The following is a 16,289-nucleotide window of genomic DNA, read 5'->3' as shown; positions in this document are numbered from 1 at the left end:
CCATGAAGCAAGAACTTATTGACACCCTAAATATGTACTGCTAGGAGAAAGCAAGGTGCCTGCTGTGACTCCTACTTGTCCTAGTTCTCTAAGCTCTGACAGTAATTGTTCCAGATCCGGACCATCTGCTCAAGGGGTTGAACAGCCAAAAATCTTGCTGGATTTCGGAAAGTCATCATCAAGGGGTGGAACACCAGCCTTATATAGGTAGTCCTCGACTTACACCTGTTCCTTTAGTGACTGTTCAAAGTTACAATGGCACTGAAAAAAGTGACTTATGACCTTTTGTCCTAGTTATGACCACTGCATCATCCCCATGGTCATGTGATCAAAATTCAGGTGCTTGGCAAGTGGTTCAGATTTATGACCATTGCAGTCTCCCGGGGACATATGATCCCATTTTGCGACCTTTTGACAAGCAACATCAACGGAGAAGCCAGACTCCCTTAACAACCAGGTTACTAACTTAACAATTGCAGTGATTCTATGGCAAGAAAGGTTGTAAAACAAGCCAAAATTCGCTTAACAAACCCCTCACTTAACAACAGAAATGTTGGGCTCAATTTTGGTTGTACGTCGAAGAACTACCTATATGCAGAAGGTTCCCGGCTGAATCCATAGTGTAGGTAATCCTCATTTTAGCAATGATTGGAACCAACAACACTGTTGTTAAGCAAAGCAGTGGCTTAGTGAAATCATGACTGTTGTGAAGGTGGTTAAGTGTGAGGATTGGTCATAAAGAAGCTGCTTTTTCATCACTGTTATAACTGCAGACAGTCACTAAACAAGGACTACTTGTATTGCCAGGTACAGTTGAAAAAAACTGCTTAAAAACTCTAGGTTGAGTTGAACCCAGGCAAAGCTGACATTAATACAATGGATGGACGAGTGTAAGGCAGTTTTCTGTGTTCCTCTTTTGTTATTACTTGGCTAGATCCTCCTTGCCCTATAGCAGGGGTAGGCAACCTTGGCTCTTTTATGATTTGTGGACTTCAATTCCCAGAATTCCTGAGCCAGCATGGCTCAGCTTGGAAACCTCTCCCTTTCCCCTCAGCATGGCTGGCTCAGGAATTCTGGGAGTTGAAGTCCACTAGTCATGAAAGGGCCAAGGTTTCCTACCCCTGCCCTATAGGAAGCTAGGCCCGGGACTACTTGTTACTTTTAGTGCTGCTCTGCTGGCATGAGATTTCCAAGACATAAAATATCCCAAGATATAAACATTTGTACCTGCCTCCCTCTTCTTCTCCTCAGCATTCTTCTGGAAGGGAAACTTTAGCTGTCAAATCAGTCTTAAAATAAAAGAATCAACAGAGAACCAGGATGCTAAACTTCAAGATCTTGGTGGATGAAAAAAAAACCTTTCGGTTTAATAGTGCTCTCTCATCATAGTAATATCCATACAGAAAGGGAAATATAAATTATGCCACAGTTCTGCTTAAGATATGATTTCCTGGATAAGAAACGATAGGTGTGGCCATGAAAAGTGGCTCAAATAAAAGATGGGGTTTTTCCCCCATTGTTCCTTGTGGACGCTATGCTGGTGGCAATCCTAATGCCACCTTCGAAAAGAAAAAAGAAAAAAAGAAAAGTGCACACAAACTAGACGAGGAGAACCTTTTTCCTTTAACCGACCATGATTTGTCTGACACAGAAGGAAGCTAAACGCCAATGGACTCCTAAGCCTTCACAGCTCAGTGCAACGTCAGGGAGGAAGGAAGCAGCTGATGAGTAGGCCGGGGCACAATAAAACACAAGGAGATCCGACTTCCCCTCTTTCACTTCAGTCATCACTATAAACAGGTGGCAGGGGCAGGGGAGACATAGCCACAAAGTGCTTACAGCAGCCAGGTAGGGAAAGGGAGATTCTCAATTTGAGCTTCAGCCCTCAAGGGATCTGGAAGACGTTGAGTTTGCTGGTGTTTTTGAGTGTTTGTCGCCGGTTGCAGAACCAAACCCGGACTACCTCCCGGTCATAATTGAGCTCCTTGGCGATCTCGGTGATTTCGTGGCCGGTGGGGAGGGTGTTTTTCTCAAAATAAGCATTGAGGGCCTCAATGGCCTGTGGGGTGAAAGAGGTGCGGCGTTTCCGCTTCTTGGAAGGCTCCCCACCCACAAACTCCATCAGGTTCTGCTGGCCTTCTTGATTCCGAAGCTCAGCTTCACTCAGCCACTTCTCCAGGACGGGTTTCAGCTTCTGGGCACTCTTGGGAGTGATGTCCAACTTTTCGAATCTGCAAAATCAGCAGGAATCACTGAGGAATTATGCAGGGTGGACTTTTTGTCACTCCTGTTTGCTACCCCACCCTGAGGAAATAAATATCCTCGATGTTCAGGCTTGATTTATTAGTCGTTTAAGGCAGGGTAGAGCTCAATATGAGTGGGTTCCACATTGTCCCTTAGAAATACGAGGGCAATTCGGAAATAAACCTCTGTTTGGTTATCAATGACAGACACTCACAGATGCAGAACTTTTATTATACACATTAGTAAACTACAACATTACATTACTTTTTGACATAATCACCATTCAAATTGAGGCACTTGTCATAATGTCTTATAAGGTTTGAACTTCCTTAGTAGTAATTGCTCGGCGCCAAATCTGGGTTATGGGGGGGGGGTGATCAAAAACATCCCAACGGAACTGCTTCAAAAATTCTTGGGTGCGTCTAGCGATGTGCGGGTGAGCATTATCGTGAACCAACACCACACCAGAAGTCAGCATGCCATGACGCTAGTTATGGATGGCTCATCTGAGTTTTCGTAACGTTTCACAATAGACTGCTGAACTGATGGTTGAACCATGCTCCACAAACTTCACTAGCAGTATTCCTTTGGCACCTTTACATTTGGGCGGATTTTCTATGGCAACACTTCCGGTGTGGCGATGGTTCACGATAATGCTCGCCCGCACACCGCTAGACGCACCCAAGAACTTCTGAAATAGTTCCGTTGCGATGTTTTTGATCACCCCCCCAGCCCAGATTTGGTGCTGAGCATCTACTACTAAGGAAGTTCAAACCTTGTGAGATGTTATGACAAGTGCCTCAACTTGAATGGCGATTATGTCAAAAAGTAATGCAATGTTGTGGTTTTTTAATGTGTATAATAAAAGTTCTGTATCTGTGAGCGTCTGTCATTGATAACCAAATGGAGGTTTATTTCTGAATTGCCCTCGTAACTGCCATCGTAACAATAATTCCACTTAATTCAGGATTAGAAACCAATATGGAATCCTGTTGTGAAGGAGCGTACACCTGGAGGAGCTGAGGGGGAGAGATCTGACAGAGCTTTCCCAGAGAAAGAGACTGCACAGTTCCCAGGTGCATGTGGGAAGGGGGAAGAGGTGCAGTGTAGCCACTCTAGAATCTGTCAAGAAATATCTAGTAGTTAGAATGATATAGCTTTAGTTTGACCTGTCCATCGGGTATAAGCAAATAAAGGATTGAACTCAACTGGACCTCACTGTCTCATCTATGGGCTTGGGCCTAACACCTATTTAGAGCTACAGTATTCCACTTGGGCTGCATTTAGATACTCACTAGATGATAATCAAGAGACACAAACAACTCTTAACCATGGTGGCACAGGGGTTAGAATGCAGTACTGCAGGCTACTTCTGCTGACTGCCGGCTGCTTGCAGTTTGGCAGTTCGATCCTCCCCGGCTCAAAGTTGACTCAGCCTTCCATCCTTCTGACCTTGGTAAAATGAGGACCCAGATTGTTGAGGGACAATATGCTGACTCTGTACACCGCTTAGAGAGGGCTGTAAAGCACTGTGAAGCAGTATATAAGTCTAAGCATAAGTCTAAGTGCTATTGCTACTGCCATCTCTTTTGCTGCCATGTAATGGATATCTGGATTTTTGCAGCCTAGATATGTTTTGATGGTATTGAGCTACTTTAAAGAACCAGGAAGGAGGAGGCCTAGTGTTGGTTCAAAAGAAAACTCGGCAACCTGTTTTTCTATTGAGGATTACATTCCACTCAGAATCATCTGCACAGGGAAACAGACTTCCTTACCTGCAAATAGCAGATTGGCTGTATGCAGGTCCTTCAGTGGCAGTTAATGCCTGCCCCACCTGGGTTTGGGTGAGACCCAGAGAGAGACGTCGAATCTTAAAGTTCTTGGCAAACTCTCTGATCTCCTCCAGGTTTATGCCATCTTCATCACTTCCGCTGTTTGAAGGTTGAGGCTCTGGTAGGAGAAAGTATGAAAGAGGCACCATTGTTCCATTTTGCAGTTTCTGATTAAAGTGCACTATAAATCCTTTCTCCTGCAGCCACATGCATCTTTCACGCCACTGGGATTTTATTTCACAGCAGTTCAGTTGTGATCTGAAAATGGGGGGCATTTCCATCAATCTCTTTAGGTCACACCCTAGTCTCCTTTGATTATGTGCTGGTGGTTCTCCTTCCTGACTGAGTGGTTGGTTCTAGTCAGTTGAAGAGGTTGAGCCCACAACTACTCCATGACAGGGTGCCACAGGGCTCAGCTCTTTCCCACTTTTTTATTTACTATCTACACAAAGCTGCTGAGAGGTGTCCATCTTACGGAGCAGGTTGCCTTTATAAATAATGGGCATAGCAATAAAACCTGGCTCTGGGAGAGAGAATTTGCAAGATGTTAGATTTTGGTATTCACTCTGTTGGTCAATGTCATTACAACCTACATCGTTTATTAATGTTGTGTTGTTCTAATCCTCTGTTTTTCTGTGTATGTGCTGTTCGTTATTAGGAGTAGAGTGACTCATTAAAAAAAGTAACACTATACGTGGTTTTTTTTTGTTTTTTGTGGATTAACACTTGCAGATGTCACCAGCAGCAGCTTTTTTCTCGGCAGCTGTAGGGTAACAATGCCCCTTTAACACAGAAATCAGACAACCCACTTCGTGGTTTTTTCTACCATAAATGTTCCATGCACGTGATCGTGAGCCAGCCTCCATTAATGGTAGCCTCTTTCTCTGCCTGCCACAAGAATCACAGGGATACCAACATGCTTACTTGAAACCAGCTGGCTGACAGTTGGTGTCTCTGAGCAGGTGATGGGGACAGGAGTGGAAGCTAGTTTGGATGCTGGGGGAGGACTTGCAATGACCACAGCTGGCTGTGAGAGAGCTGGGGCGGGCTGAATTGGCTGGACCTGGCAACGGAGCAGAAGAAAGCAATATTCAGACCAAAACAGTTTAATACTGCTTTTATTGATTTAGCTTGGCTGCCAATTTTTTTTTGCAGGTAGCCCTTGACTTACAACAGTTCATTTAATGACCAGTCAACATTACAATGGCACTGGAAAAAAAGGTCTGTTTTTCACGTGACCATTGCAGCGTCCCCAGGGTCACATGGTCAAAATCCAGACGCTCGGCAACTGACTCATATTTATGACGGTTGCAGTGTCCTGGGATCACGTGATAAACTTTTGCGACCTTCTGACAAGCAAAGTCAATGGGGAAATTAGATTCACTTTACAACCGTGTTACTAACTTAACAACTGCAGTGATTCACTTAACAAGTGGGGCAAGAAAGGTTGTAAAACGGGGTAAAATTCACTTAAAAACTGTCTCACTTAGCAACAGAAATGTTGAGGCTCAGTTGTGGTCTTTAAGTCAAGGACTACCTTGGGGGTAGGCAACCTCGGCTCTTTTATGACTCATGGACTTCAACTCCCAGAATTCAGTCAGCTATGCTGACTCAGGAATTCTGGGAGTTGGAAGTCCATGAGTCATAAAAGAGCCGAGGTTGCCTATCCCTGGACTACCTGTATTTATTTTGCATTGTTTGTAGCTTTTTTGAGAGTTTTGCAACCGCCCAGAGATATCTGTTTGAGATAAACTGAATGAATGAATGAATGAATGAATAAAATGACTAATAATGAAGAATGGCCTAATGAGTCATTATGCCGGTTGCAATCGGGGTCAAAGAAGGCACATTGGCCAACGAGAATTGTACCAGGTAGGAAATACCGTACATTTACCTTTGTTTATTTTGTGTGATTTATACTGTTTTAATAAAGTTAACATATCTTGACTTTCAAATGCCTGCTACAAGAGCTCTTACTTGAAGAGTCAGTGCCCAGCCTTCTCACTTCTCATCTGAAATACCAAGCATCAGATCAGCCAATTAGATTCTAGCTCAGCTGCAGGACACTCCTGTCGGTCTTATAAAGTTATGGTCCATAGGTACCAGCTAGTCTATGCTAGGCATCACAAACCTCAGCTACAAAAGGAATAGGATCAGGTTTTCTGGAGCTTGGTGCTAGAAAAGAAAATGAATTGGAGGGAGGACATTTTAAAAGTGGTCTGCTGGCTCTCAAAACACTGCTTCTCTTTTCATCTCTACCCAGGGTGATATTATTTCAATCAGGACTCTCTCCACACGGGCCTTAGTTGATAACCTGAGCACCAGTGTTGCTATATCTAGCAAAAAAAATCCCCAACGATCACCCTGACACAGATATATTTCATGCCTCCAGCAACACTTGACAAGTGGCTATTTTACGCATTCAGCTACCAAGTCATCAAGGGTCAGGTCCAAGGGAAGATGTTTTACAGCCTGAGGCAAAACAGGAAATGCTATTCCTGCTTCCAGCCAATTTGGTGTCACCTCTGGCTTGATTAGCTAATTTGACAGGTGAGATGCAAAATCCCACAGGTCTGCCTCGTCTTCCAGAGCAGTAAAAATAATAAAGTGTCTCGTACTGTGCCTTACATTTTAATAGGTTTTAATTTTCCATAGTGATTGTTTTATATTTTTAAACTAACTGTATTTATATAATTATTCTTATTGATGTATGCCACCCAGAGTAGCTTTTTGAGATAGGCGGCTGTATAAATGTGATTGACAATCTGGATTATTAATCTAAAGCATATGAAGAACGGTTGAAGGAATTGGGTATGTCTAGTTTGATGAAGAGAAGGGTGAGGGGGGACATGATAGCAGTCTTCTAATCTCTCAGGGGTGGCCACAAAGAAGTGGGAGTCAAACTATTCTCCAAAGCCCCTGAAGGCAAGACAAGAAGCAACGGATGGAAACTAATCAAGGAGAGAAGCAACCTACAACTAAGGAGAAATTTCCTGACAGTGAGAACAATTAATCAATAGAATAGCTTGCCTCCAGAAGTTGTGTGTGTGCCAAAACTGGGGGTTTATAAGAAGAGGTTGGACAACCATTTGAAATGGTATAGGGTTTCCTGCTTAAACAGGGGGTTGGTCTAGAAGACCTCCAAGGTCCCTTCCACATCTGTTGTTCTGTTAAATAAATAATCTGGAGCTCTCTCATGACTTTTCTAGTTCAACAATCTATCAAAAGCAGCAGGCTCCCCATTTCTATTGAATCCAACATGTTCCACTTTCCTTTCTCTGTAGGTGCCTCTTTGGGCATCTTGGTAATTTTGCTGCAGGATCCTCTGGTGATTTTTCTCAGCAGTTTTGCTAGTTGGACTCACCTCACTCTTGGCAGGAGACTCCGGGGGGCTTGATTTCCTGACCATGGCCGCTGTCTGGATGGTGCTAGCCAAGGTGGCAATGACCTGACCTTGGGCATTTAAAAGCAGCTGTGGTGTCACTGCCTGTACTTGTAGATTTTGTGCTGGCAACGTGGCAGGGGCAGGAGTTGCTGTGGCAATTCCGGTTGGGTTCACTACCCACGGAAGCGTTCCAATAACCTGGAGGTCAAAGGCAAGGGAAGCACCAAGGCTGCAGTATGTTAATCTTCTGACATTTTCCTATCAAAACCACACTGGTTTAAGTTTTCCCATTAAGATTTCTGTAGCAGAGCCAAAATAGTATACAGTTTAGGCCCGGGTATAAGACTGGGACCAGGCAGAGCCCCATTTGAGTCCATTCATGACTATGAAAATTCACCGAATGATTTTGGCTTAATAATTATCTCTATGTCCAATCTATATCAAAACAGGAGAACATGCTTTCTAGGGTGCCTTAAACTTTGGAGGAAAGGCAGGATATATAACATGAATGAATAAATTGCATAGATGTTTTGTTTGGCAACTAAAAAAAAACCAACACTCTGGTGTCCTTTTAAGCACGGCCTACTAATACATTAATTCTGTTTCTGGAATGGTGCAGCACTTACTTGTCCTTGAGCATTAGTCAGGATTTGCCCAGTTATTCCTTGCACACTAGGAATGGTGTTTGCAATGACAGACGTGGTGGCTAGTGAGCTAAGCAGCTGGGTTGGGGCTCCCAAAGAAGCTGCACTGATCTGCAAGAGACACCAAAAGAGGACAATAAATAAAACAAAGGTCAAAGGTTAGGAAGCAATTCTATTAAGGAGCCTGATCACTCCTCAGGTCAGTTTGCACTGTTCCGTTATAAAATTACCTTTGAAAAGATGCAATCTGACTAGCCTTGTTCTAAGTTAACACCTGGGTAATGAATGCCGTTTTTGGCACCAATCTTCAAATATGGCTAACATGTGATCTGTCACTGCAATACTTTCTTCAATAAGAAAAGAGCTGCTGAATTCTCATTCTTCTTATTTTTAGCATTTCTCTTGTTGCAGCATCTGCTTGTTTTGCAACCGTGCTCAGAGGTCGATATGGCAAAGCTATCAATGAATGCACAACGTAACAAGAATTTTCATTTTTCAGACTTCCAGTTTGCCAACGCCATCGTTATGGACGTCTGGAGGATGGGTCTCATCTTCCATGTCCAGTTTTGCATTGCTGGGGGGTCCTAAAAGGGCTGAAGAGTCGTCCTGGAGCGGCAACCAGCAAGAAGGGGTTTTTGCAGAAATGCGGGGGAGCCGTAACGCCCCCCCTCCCGTTAGTGACTGCATTCCCTTCGACGAAAGACCGGCCATAGCAACATGGCCGGTTACTAGGCTGCAGACAGCCGAAGTCACACTTACTACCAGGCAACATTAAAGTAGCGTGGAAGAGACTGGTAAGATTCCTCTCATACTTTAATCTTCTTTCTTTCACCTAAATAAGCTGCTAAGTACTTTCCCCCCTGTGGAGAGGGAGGGGGGAGTTCAACCTTCCCTTCAAAATAGCAGCGATCAAGCCTCCAGGGGTGTTTTTAAAAAAATGTTGAAAAAACGAATTGACCTCAACTAGAACTTTATAACTTGTGGACTAAAAGCTTTTGACTACCTACTCCTTACTTCCTACTCTTATTTGAAAATTTGGCTCTGCTCTTCTAAAATAGAAGAAATAATTGAAAAGAGATTAACAGATAGTTCCCTAAAAGAAAAGAAAAGAATTTTCTAAGCACTTGGGGGACACCCAGTGGCTAAACCTGAAATTGCAATCTGACACTCTTAAAAAAAAGAGAGAAGAGACTTGGCTGATTCCTTAGAAAAACAAGATAAGACTAACCTTGAACACCAGATGTGGGACTCCACCATGGAAGAAATACAAAAACAAATCTATGCTATGATGAAAATAACCTACCAAACTTATCAGTTCCTGACTACAGCTGGTGATGAAATAAGAGCTTTTGGGAAAAAGCTAGAAAGCGTCTTGGAGAAGCAAACTCAAATTGTGACTACAACTAATAATTTATCAGGACAGAACATAACAGAAGAAACTGAACAAACAAATACATTGACAGAAGAATTAACTATTCAACAAGCATAGATATTTGAAGATCAAAATGAGAAACAGATGGAAGAAAAAATACACAGTCCAGGACAATTATATCAAGAGGTGAAAATAATGAGAAGATTTGGTGCTTTTATTAGACCCCTCAACCCTTCAAAAAGGAAGATTGGAGGGTCAGTTCAATACGATACAATAACACAAGAATTCTTTGATGACCCTGAAGCAAAAAAGTGAAAAATGATATGGCAAAGGAAAAAAGCAAGAATAAGACTGAATCAGAATGGACATATTTAAGAGGCTTGAAACGTAAAATACTAAAATAGACAGGATTGTACTTGGATTATGAGATTGTTTTGATGAACAGATAAAAATATCGGCTAATTAAAAAAACAACTCAGAGGTATGAATATTAATAGCTAAATTGAAATAGTGAGTTGTTTAAATGAAATTGATTAAGATATACAGTATATATGTTAAGAATGATATAATGTAATTAATATACTTGGATGTAGTGATATGAAAGGATGTATTAAATGTTGAAATGGGAGAAATTTTGGCTAATTTTCAATATGTGGAAATTATAATGAAAATAAGAATATTATATTGTATTACCAACTTGTTGATATGGAAATGAGATAGATAAGAAGTGTAGAAAAGTATATAAGGTGTTTGATGTCTTAAAGATGGAATGTTAAAATATTCAATATACAAAAGTATTGACAAATGTAAGAAAACCACTAATAACTGATGGATAACAATAAGAAGTATGTTAATATAGATAAGAGATAATATGTATTAAAGGAAAAAAGAGAGGAAATTCTGATCACAACAAGTTGGAGATTTGTAATAATATGTATTTGTATGAAACGGAACTATTGTAACCCAGACACCACGTTGCTTTTCAAAGATATTATTGTAACATTGGAAAATCAATAAAAAATTTATTTAATTTTTTTTTTCGTTTTTCAGCCAGCATGTGGTAGAGCCTGATGTTGGTTAGAGCTGAGAAGGTCACCCAGCTGACCACTATACTGAAGGGAGGACTAGAACCATGGGCTTGGGAACCTGGACTAAAACTAGGCTAGCACTTTAACCACTACATTATACCATCCTGGCTCTCATTCAAATATGTGTTCAAGTTAATAGTGTTTCGTACTCTCATTTGAAAGGAAGACTGAATACAGATTGTGACTCAAGATTTTATATCAGGGACTTTGAAATTATTTTTCATGCACCAAAGAAATAGGTTTGTCCTTATCGATGCAGAGATTTACATTTTCTAGATTTATCAAAGTTATTCAGTATTGAACTCATCATTGAAATGTATATGAGATTTTGTCTGTGGAGATTCTCAGTCATCCAGGTCACGGTTGTCCCAAAGGTGTTTTTTCATGAGGCAACTGGACTTTCTTTTTTCTCTTTGAAGACGTTTCGCTTCTCATCCAAGAAGCTTCTTCCGCTCTGACTAGATGGTGGGGGAATGGAAGGATTTATATTCCTTGCAGACAGCCGGTCATTTCATGAGAAGCGAAATGTCTTCAAAGAGAAAAAAGAAAGTCCAGTTGCCTCGTGGGACTACATGAAATTTTCTTCTTTGGCAAAATCAGAAAGGACCAAAGTGATGCGGAAGACCTTTCGTTGGGTCAGAAATGTATTTATAGAAGGTTTCTCTGTTCCCAACCCTTCTTTCAACATAGCTCAGAAAATCTTCTTCGGGAGAAGAGTCCCCCCCCCCAAGGTCTTACTATTCCTGCAAATCCTGCTGGTTGAACTGTGATCTGTGTCGGAGTTTCCAGTGGCTTGGTGGCAGGTGGAGTGGCTGTTGTGGTCGGCTGTGACAAAAGGGTTGTCTGAGCTGCTGGTTGGAACACAGTCTGTGTTTGGATGGACGGCCGGGGAGGCTGGGCCGTTGGCTGTGCCTGGAAAGCTTGGGCTGGCTGCAAAGGGGCTTGTACTGCTGTGTTCAGCACTGTAGTGGCTGTGAGAGCAAGACAGAAAGAGAGGCGCTAAATATCGGGTCATCACAAAATATACTTTTTGAAGTGGAGGGTCAGCCTCCCAAGTTTGTCATATGGTTATATTATATTTATTTATTTGCGGTCACAGACCAAAGTACAAGTGCAACAAAAGAAAAACATGGGGAAAGTAAAATCATAGACAATTAGACACCAGAAGCCTTGGTTGAAGGGAATTGCAACATTCTCCTCTAATAGAAGTTTGTCATATGATTTCTAGGTTGGATCCATGGGAAAGCAATGGGAAGAATGACTTCTCAGCATGTGTGGGATCTAATTAGCCAAGAATAAAACCTTAAAAGATAAAATGAGGTAGCAGATACAGGCAATCGTCAACTTACGACCACAACTGAGCCCAGAATTTCTGTTGCGAAGTGAAACATTTGTTAAGTGAGTTTTGCCTCATTTTAACAACTTTCCCTGCCGCAGCTGTTAAGCAAATCACTGCAGCTGGTAAATTAGTAACCCAGTTAAGAAGTGAAACGGGTTCCCCCATTGACTTTGCTTGTCAGAAGGTCACAAAAGGGGATCACGTCACACACACACACATACACACACACACACACACACACACACACACACCGGACATTGCAACCTGTCATAAATAGGAGTCAGTTGCCAAGCAGCTAAATTTTGATCATGTGATCACGGGGTTGCTGCGATGGTCGTAAGTATGAAAAACGGTCACGAATCACTTTTTTCAGTGGCATTAGTTTGAACAGTCACTAAATGAACTTTTGTAAGTCAAGGACTACCGGTATTTCACATTCAGAGGAATTATTGTACCAGCTGGAGTGAAAAGATACGCCGCACACAAAGCAATTATATTGAAACAGATAAGGAAGTTTTGAGTTCCATGGAATTCTCTCTGCTAGTGCTAGAAATTCTCTCTCTAATGCAAGATGAAACCAGGGGATGCCAAAATAAGTAACCCACAGCTTGGTGGGCTAGGTTCTATCATTGCTGGAACAGCTGTTGTCACTCAGAGTAACCACAGCTACCCGGATAATTTGCATCACTGGCTCCTTGTGTGAATTAACTGCTAGCAAGAAGTAGCCCCTGGGGAATTAATCCTAGCTCTCCATTTTTAATTAAGCATCGCTGTCCTAACAGTCTTCAGAAAATAAAAGTTATTTGCAAGGATTACTGACTGGAACCACCGTTTCCTTTAAATGACAGACCACTGAAAGCAAACCGCAGGGCGTTTTTCTGCTCTCACACGGACTAGGAATTTAGTGACATTATTTATCCAAGAAAGTGCTGGTTATGCAAGGGAACATCCTGGGGGCTGGGGGTTTGGATGCACGCATGAAACCCAGAAAGACGTCCCCATTGATTTCAGAGGAGGAAGCAGATCTGGTTCCTGCACTCAAGTTAATGGGAAAGTCTGCTTGCAGGATGCCTACAGGTTTGGACTAGAGCCCTGGCCTTTGACATAGAGCAGGGGTAGGCAACCTTGGCTCTTTTACGACTCATGGACTTCAACTCCCAGAATTCCTGAGCCAGCCATGCTGAGGGGAAAGGGGGAGGTTTCCAAGCTGAGCCACGGTGGCTCAGGAATTCTGGGAACTGAAGTCCACGAGTCATAAAAGAGCCAAGGCTGCCTACCCCTGGACTAGAACCTTGGCCTTTGACATAGAGCAAAAGAGCCAGCCCTCCCCCCACTTCCCGAAATTCAAAAAAGGTTATCAGTCTCCCAACGTACTCCCTCCCAGATTTTAAGGCTGATCCCGGTGAGGCCCAAGGGGCGGACTCTTGCTCCCCCCCCCCTATGTGATCTTCCAAGACACAGCGGTTACCTTGCAAATTGGCTATAGGTGATTTGAAAATTCCCCCAGTAGGAGAGGCAGCCGTCAGTCCTGGGAGGGCAGCCACCGTTGCTGCAGGAAATGTCCACACAGCCAGCCCCTGCTGACTTGCCACTTGACCTGCAATACTGATGGGGATAAGAAGAGGTTGAGTAACTGCCCCTGCCGGAACCATTACGCCTGTCACAACTGTTGCTAAGTTTTCCTGAGTCAAGACCTGCAAAAGCAAACGAGATGTAAAAAAGAAAAGGGAAAACAAAATCAACGCCACTGCAGAAGGCATCAATGCAGCAGTCACGTCAGCCAGCCCACCGGAGGCCCAGCCCAGTCAGGAGATGCCCGACTGAGATGTGCCAGGTGCGGCTTGGCGCCCCCCTGGCCAGCAGCTGGGTGATCCAGCTCTGTAACACTCCAATGGGGGGGCTGGTTCAAAGTCCACCATGAAAGAAGCTGCGGACGTACCCTTTTTTTTTTTTAGAAGGGCCCAGCCCTGATCAATAAGTCTCTGCTGTCTGTTCACCACAACCCCTTTGACTCAAAATTGCACAGCAGTTAAACCCTAGTTTTTTTTAGTTTGCTAGTATCAAGTCAGTTTTAGCAAGGGATATTCCCTTCAGGAAACTGGTGCTACTGTACTGCATCCTGGGGTGCACGGCCACCCCACAAGTCAGTGTAGACCGAGAGGGAGGCAGAAATAACTTTCTTGCAATATTCACAAGCTATCTAAAATATGTGCTGCAAACAGTACTGGCTTTGTTTCCCATAAAGGTGGGCAGCAGATCTTCCTACTGGGAAATCAAAAGCTACAGCTTTCCTCACCAATAGCCTTCCTTCCTTCCTTCCTTCCTTCCTTCCTTCCTTCCTTCCTTCCTTCCTTCCTTCCTTCCTTCCTTCCTTCCTTCCTTCCTTCCTTCCTTCCTTCCTTCCTTCCTTCGTAGCTGAACTACAAATCCCAGCCGCCCTGGCCAAGGATAAGAAAGGCTGCATGTTGTTGTTCAGCAATTTCTCGAAGGCCAAATGTTCTAGGTCTAGGATGTGTTCCAATCTGCTATTTCAGAGCAAAGCTTGATAAGCTTATTTGACAATGAAAACATGATTTCTCTTTGCAGCTGCCAGCCACAGTTTAAAATATTTTGACAAGAGGCGCGAGGAAGGAGAAATCTCCCCATTTGGGCAAGCAATAACAGGTGATTTTAATGTATTGCCTGTGAAATTGTGTACATCGCCTGGATAGGGAAGCATTCGTTCCCATTGCCTCTGCCCTAATTCTTAACCCACTGTTCACATCCCATACATTACAGTATTTTCTAAATAGGTGATATTTTCCAGAGTAGGGAAAAGCGTTACTTTGTATGAAGGTGTTGAAATAATAGTGCTTGCATCACAATTAAATGAATCAGAACTCGAAGGCATTTTATCCATTCCTTTAAGTTCCAAAGCCATACGAATAGTATCAAAACCCTCGACAGGTAAAAGACCTGCCTTGTTCTCCATGTGATAAGAAGGATAAGATGCAGGACAGCAGAGGGGGGGGGGGGAATCAAAATATACTGTAGAAAACCAGTTTTATTCTCTATATGTGTCTCAATATGTTCAATCTTTCAGCTCTTTTCTGGGATAATTTTGTTCTCCTGGAAACACAAACTAAGTGAAGAAGTTCTACATCCCATTCCAAGAGCTAAAAAGGGGCATTATCTCATGAATTTGACACTCTTAAATGTGTTATTTTGGAGAATGAAACTAATAGTCTACAGCACATTTAGATATTTTCCTCTTGTGTGCTTTTTTATGTCACTGAACTAAGGCAGTTCTCTTATTTCTAAACTGTGAGGCAATGTACACTAATTGTCTTAAACGACTGTTGCTATATGACAGCTTGTATGGAATAAAAAGTAGGCAGGCTTCATAGAAGATAAACAAGGTAAGACTCTCTTTAACTTCTTAGTTTTGTTGGGTGGGGCTCTAATATAAGGGATTAATCGTATGTGAAGTGGCATTTGTGTATCTTGCAACAGTCTATAAAAAGCCACCCAAATGCCTGCCAAGAAAACACTGGGTGCATTTAATTTCTACAAAGCTTTGTCAACTGCATCCTTAAAAACAAACAAACAAAAAATGAGAACACATTTCAGAGCACCAAAAGGTACAGGGCTCTTCAATCTTGGCAACTTTAAGATTTGTGGACTTCAACTCCCAGAATTACTCAGCCAGCGTGTCTGGCTGAGGTATTCTAGGAGTTGAAGTCTACAAATCTTAAGACTTGGTAAGGTTGGAGACCCCTGATGTATAACATCAAGAAGTATTTTAAATCTGAGAACCTCTTCAGTTCCATAACATTCTGGGAATGTCGCTGTGGACTTTTAATAAAGATTTTTCTTCTGCCTAAGTATCTTGCCCATATTCAGCTCCTCCACGGGGCACTGGGAACTCCTGATTCCACTAGAGAAATTGAATGCACTACAGTATTTCCTTTGTTCATTGACCAAGAGATTGCCTCCTATTTATGAAAACTAGAATGGTAGGGTTAGTTACCTGTGGTGCTGCTTGCACTGTGACAGGAGTTAAAGTTGGTGTTGGTTGGCTTGTCACTTGGCTAAATGGCACAATTCCTGGGATAGGCACAGGTGTTACTTCAGGCAGTGCCTTGACTTCACCTTAAAAAAGAGGAAACATGTTATCCTGTTAACCTCTTCAACTATCATCCTGGTGTCAACTTTCTGGCTGACGAATTCAACATTAAAGAAACTCTATGGCCTTGAGGTGCCACAAGAGATAAATTTTTATTGAATACACATCCAGGCACTGAAGAAGTAAAATCAACTCTAAGTTTCCCACGTGAAGTTCTGGTTAGTTACCAATAGTTTTTCATAACCCCCACCCACCATGTGTTCATGTTGGCCAGTCACAT

At 42.6% G+C, this 16,289-nt stretch overlaps 1 protein-coding gene across 5 annotated transcripts in view; it reads right to left on the bottom strand.

Moving 5' to 3' along the window:
• Positions 1–1,342: 1,342 nt before the first annotated feature.
• POU6F1 (POU class 6 homeobox 1) overlaps positions 1,343–16,289 on the bottom strand; it is a 46,087-nt gene continuing 31,140 nt past the window's right edge. For 4 of the 5 annotated variants that reach the window (XM_081318360.1, XM_081318362.1, XM_081318361.1 and 1 more), the window contains exons 4-11: positions 15,914–16,035; positions 13,373–13,598; positions 11,304–11,536; positions 8,088–8,216; positions 7,441–7,659; positions 5,001–5,139; positions 4,020–4,194; positions 1,343–2,231 (exon numbers count right to left, since the gene is read on the bottom strand). In XM_081318360.1, coding sequence (XP_081174486.1) covers positions 1,886–2,231; positions 4,020–4,194; positions 5,001–5,139; positions 7,441–7,659; positions 8,088–8,216; positions 11,304–11,536; positions 13,373–13,598; positions 15,914–16,035 — 1,589 coding nt within the window. In that variant the 3' untranslated portion in view covers positions 1,343–1,885. The remainder of the gene's footprint in view (positions 2,232–4,019; positions 4,195–5,000; positions 5,140–7,440; positions 7,660–8,087; positions 8,217–11,303; positions 11,537–13,372; positions 13,599–15,913; positions 16,036–16,289) is intronic. The other variant, XM_081318364.1, reaches the window with a different exon arrangement.

Source organism: Vipera berus (assembly GCF_964194415.1).
Source record: "Vipera berus genome assembly, chromosome: 2".
In the NCBI taxonomy this organism is placed as follows: Eukaryota; Metazoa; Chordata; class Lepidosauria; order Squamata; family Viperidae; genus Vipera; species Vipera berus.
The sequence above is the reverse complement of the archived record's forward strand: the minus strand, read 5'-3'. Positions and strand labels throughout refer to the sequence as shown.